The sequence below is a fragment of the Dreissena polymorpha genome, chromosome 1 (genome assembly GCF_020536995.1).
Source record: "Dreissena polymorpha isolate Duluth1 chromosome 1, UMN_Dpol_1.0, whole genome shotgun sequence".
Lineage (NCBI taxonomy): Eukaryota > Metazoa > Mollusca > Bivalvia > Myida > Dreissenidae > Dreissena > Dreissena polymorpha.
Genome location: NC_068355.1, coordinates 166,981,514 through 166,984,812, shown reverse-complemented (window position 1 = coordinate 166,984,812; position 3,299 = coordinate 166,981,514). Strand labels below are relative to the sequence as shown.

Below are 3,299 nucleotides of genomic sequence, written 5' to 3'. Positions count from 1 at the left end.
ACGGTCGCGTTCGTTAAGTGCGACGGTCGTGTTCAAAGGGCGAAATATCGCATATAAAAGGGCGATATTATTAGACCGCGATAGACCGCGATACACGAGATTCGGATAATATGGGCGATATTTGAAAAATAAAATATCGTGCGTCGCCGCGACTGTCGCGCAAAATATCGTGCGTCGCTTCGTGTTTCGTGCGTCGCCCTTTCAACGCGAGACACGACACACAAAGCGATACACGATATTTTTTCGCGACAGTCGAGGCGACGCACGATATTTTTCGCGACAGTCGCGGCGACGCACGATATTTTACTCGACAGTCGCGGCGACGCACGATATTTTACACGACAGTCGCGGCGACACACGATATATTTAACACGATATATCGCCTTTTGGGCTACCTACACAAAGGCGATATTTCGTGGTACAATCTCGCGCGTCGCTTCGTGTATCACGCAAAATATCGTGCGTCGCCGCGACTGTCGCGCAACATATCGTGCGTCGTCGCGCAAAATATCGTGTATCGCTTCGTGTGTCGTGTGTCGCCCTTGATGAAAGAAGAGCGAGATTATAGATGGCACTATCCGGATTCCGTAGCAATTATTGTTTCCGTATAGTCCGTCAATCAGTCATTCATTTGCATTATCCGCACTTTTTGGTTCTGTGATTCAAACAGGTTTTTTTCGGATTGTCACCAAATGTTAAGGAAACGTTTATTTAGATGAAGCTGAGTCCAAAGTCGTAAATCAGCCACCATGCACATGCTTTTTTTTATTTGTTAATTTGTTAATCTGCATACCGGTACTTAATTTTGTCCAGAGCATATCTCAAAACCTAAAAGAGCTACCAACCTGAAACTTCGTAGAGCTGATAGTCAGATCCCATTTACATGATGTGCGGTGCACAAGAACCGCAACTCGTGTTGACATATTTCAGAGTAATTGATAGTGTGCATGTGTGTACATAAATATTGCCCTCATCATATCTTAATCACTCAAAAAGGTGTCAACTTGAAATTCAAGAGGGATGTAGATCTCTATAAGTGGATACGCAGTGGCTAAAAAAACACAAACCTAGTTTTAGAGTTAATGTCCTTTGTTTTTAACTCAAAATCTTTTCTGTGGCATATCTCAAGCTAAAGAGGCCTCAACTTGAAAGGTGTGTATTTTTAAAGTTATGGGGATGTGCGTTGCATAAAAATTACGACTCTTGCCCCCATTTTCCTAGAATCATCTTTCTTTTTTTTTTTAGGTGTATATATTTCCGGAGCATGTCTTGAAACCTAAAAGAGGTATCAAAATGAAGCTTCCCATGCTTGTAGATCATTTATATGGGATGTGCAATGTGCCAGAACAACTTTTCTTGCTCCACCATTTTTAAGTTATTGTAATATGTTAATGTTTGTACTAGAAAAGTTCTAGTATTTTGACATAATGACTGTCCAGCCTACACCCATGTATTTGTCCAGTAGCTTAGCATCCGTGAACGATGGACACATTTCCAGTTTTGCTGAAAAACGCCGTTCGAAATTCTGTAAGATGTAAACATAAAGCCCCGTTATATTTTACGTCTATATGAGTTAAGTGGAAATAATGACATCTTCACATGTCTATCTTCGTGGTCGTGTAAATCTGGGTAAATGCAGAATTGAGGGTGGCGGATGAATTTCATTATTCCCACTGCTGTTTGTGCCACTGGGCAGAATATGTAAATGTGGTGCTATTTGTTTGATATTTCTTTTCGCAGTTCGGATTTCTTCGGATTTCGTTAACTGTTCAGCAGAATCCAGTAACTCGGTAATTGATTGGCTGCTAGAACTGTCAGAAGACATGACGTCATTGTCACACTTGCTAGTTCCCGGCTTTTGTGGCACTTTTCTGAAGGGTGGCGGGTGGAGACGGGACGGATTGTACACCCTGGGAGTTGGGAGTGGGGGTGTTGGCTCTGGTATCTCGTTGTACGTCCCTGCAACAAAGACATAGACTGAAAACATCACATTAACGTGTTTAATGATAATATTATATATATGGTAAGTTGATAACGTCTTCACTTTAACTAAGAACAAATTATTGTTTTCAAACTACCCAATATTCAACACAATTAGTCACGATTCTTAGCGAAGCATCGAAACGCGAAGAAGTAATAAGATAATCTTCAAATCATGTAGGAATTGGGAAAAGGGGCAATATCGTTGTTGAGTTTCAAATTTCCAACTCTGTCGCTTTACTTATTCTTCAGACAGTTTGTATGCCCCAAATTTTAGAGAGAAAGGGGAATGAATGTCTGTCTATTTCCGTCCGTCTAACTCCGTCAGTACTTCCCTCTGTCCATACTTCATTCCTTTTGCACGAGTCGCCAAAACTAAAAAAAAAATATTGCTGCTAGATTTATGAAACTTTGCTAGTATTTCAACAAGCGTGCGAAATTGCACACCTCCTCATTCGGATGTTTCAGACATGACCGGAATAATGGTCCCCTTTTAGGCAAAATCAAATACATTGGGTTTTGATTGTGTCAAGCGCAACTCAAAAAGTATTGCTTCTAGAGGGCTTTTGCATAACAAACATAGTATTTGCTATAGGAATATCGCATCTGAGTCATTGGCTACGCATGTTTTCGAAAAAGGCGGATTTGATGCCCCTTTTAAAATGAAAACAAAAACACCTTACGTAGTACTTGTATCGAGCGTATATAAACAAATGTGTTGGTGCTAAAGGACTGAAACATTACCAAGCCTGCTAACATGCGCTCCTTAATATTGCAAGACAACCCTAGTCATTTCTCCTTTTTAAGCAAAAAAAATGACCTTTTTATACTTGTGTAGAGCGTAACCAAAAATATAACTACTGATAACTGCTGATAATTTACCTATGAACCAGTGTGTGCAGATGCGAATGCACCCATTAGATTATTTCCGTTGTTTTTTTTTAAATCTTTTTTATATAATTGAAGTTTTCGGTCTATAGTGGAATTTGGAGGTAACCGTGGCATACGTCACATTTCTTGTTATCTTTATATCTTGTTAATCGCCTGTTGTGCATGCTATCGAAGTGAATAGTGCGTACGAAGTTGTTGTTTATGAGCGGATAAACCCCAATGAAATTAACGAAAAGTATGCGAAACGCGATTTTGGAAAACCGGGTTAGATATATGTGCGTAGAAAGTCGTCTCACATTATACTGTGCAGTCCGCACATGCTATTCAGGGACGACACTCTCCGCCTAAACAGTTGGGATTTTTTTGTTTAGAAGAGACTTTCTTTATACGAACAATCCATAAAAGCGGAAAGTGGCATCCCTGATTAG

At 40.1% G+C, this 3,299-nt stretch overlaps 1 protein-coding gene across 1 annotated transcript in view; it reads right to left on the bottom strand.

Moving 5' to 3' along the window:
- Positions 1 to 1,068: 1,068 nt before the first annotated feature.
- The window catches only part of LOC127859846 (uncharacterized), a 6,894-nt gene continuing 4,663 nt past the window's right edge, over positions 1,069 to 3,299 (bottom strand). Inside the window, exon 4 of the mRNA XM_052397382.1 lies at positions 1,069 to 1,959. Within this exon, the coding sequence (XP_052253342.1) occupies positions 1,604 to 1,959 (356 nt within the window). The 3' untranslated portion in view covers positions 1,069 to 1,603. The remainder of the gene's footprint in view (positions 1,960 to 3,299) is intronic.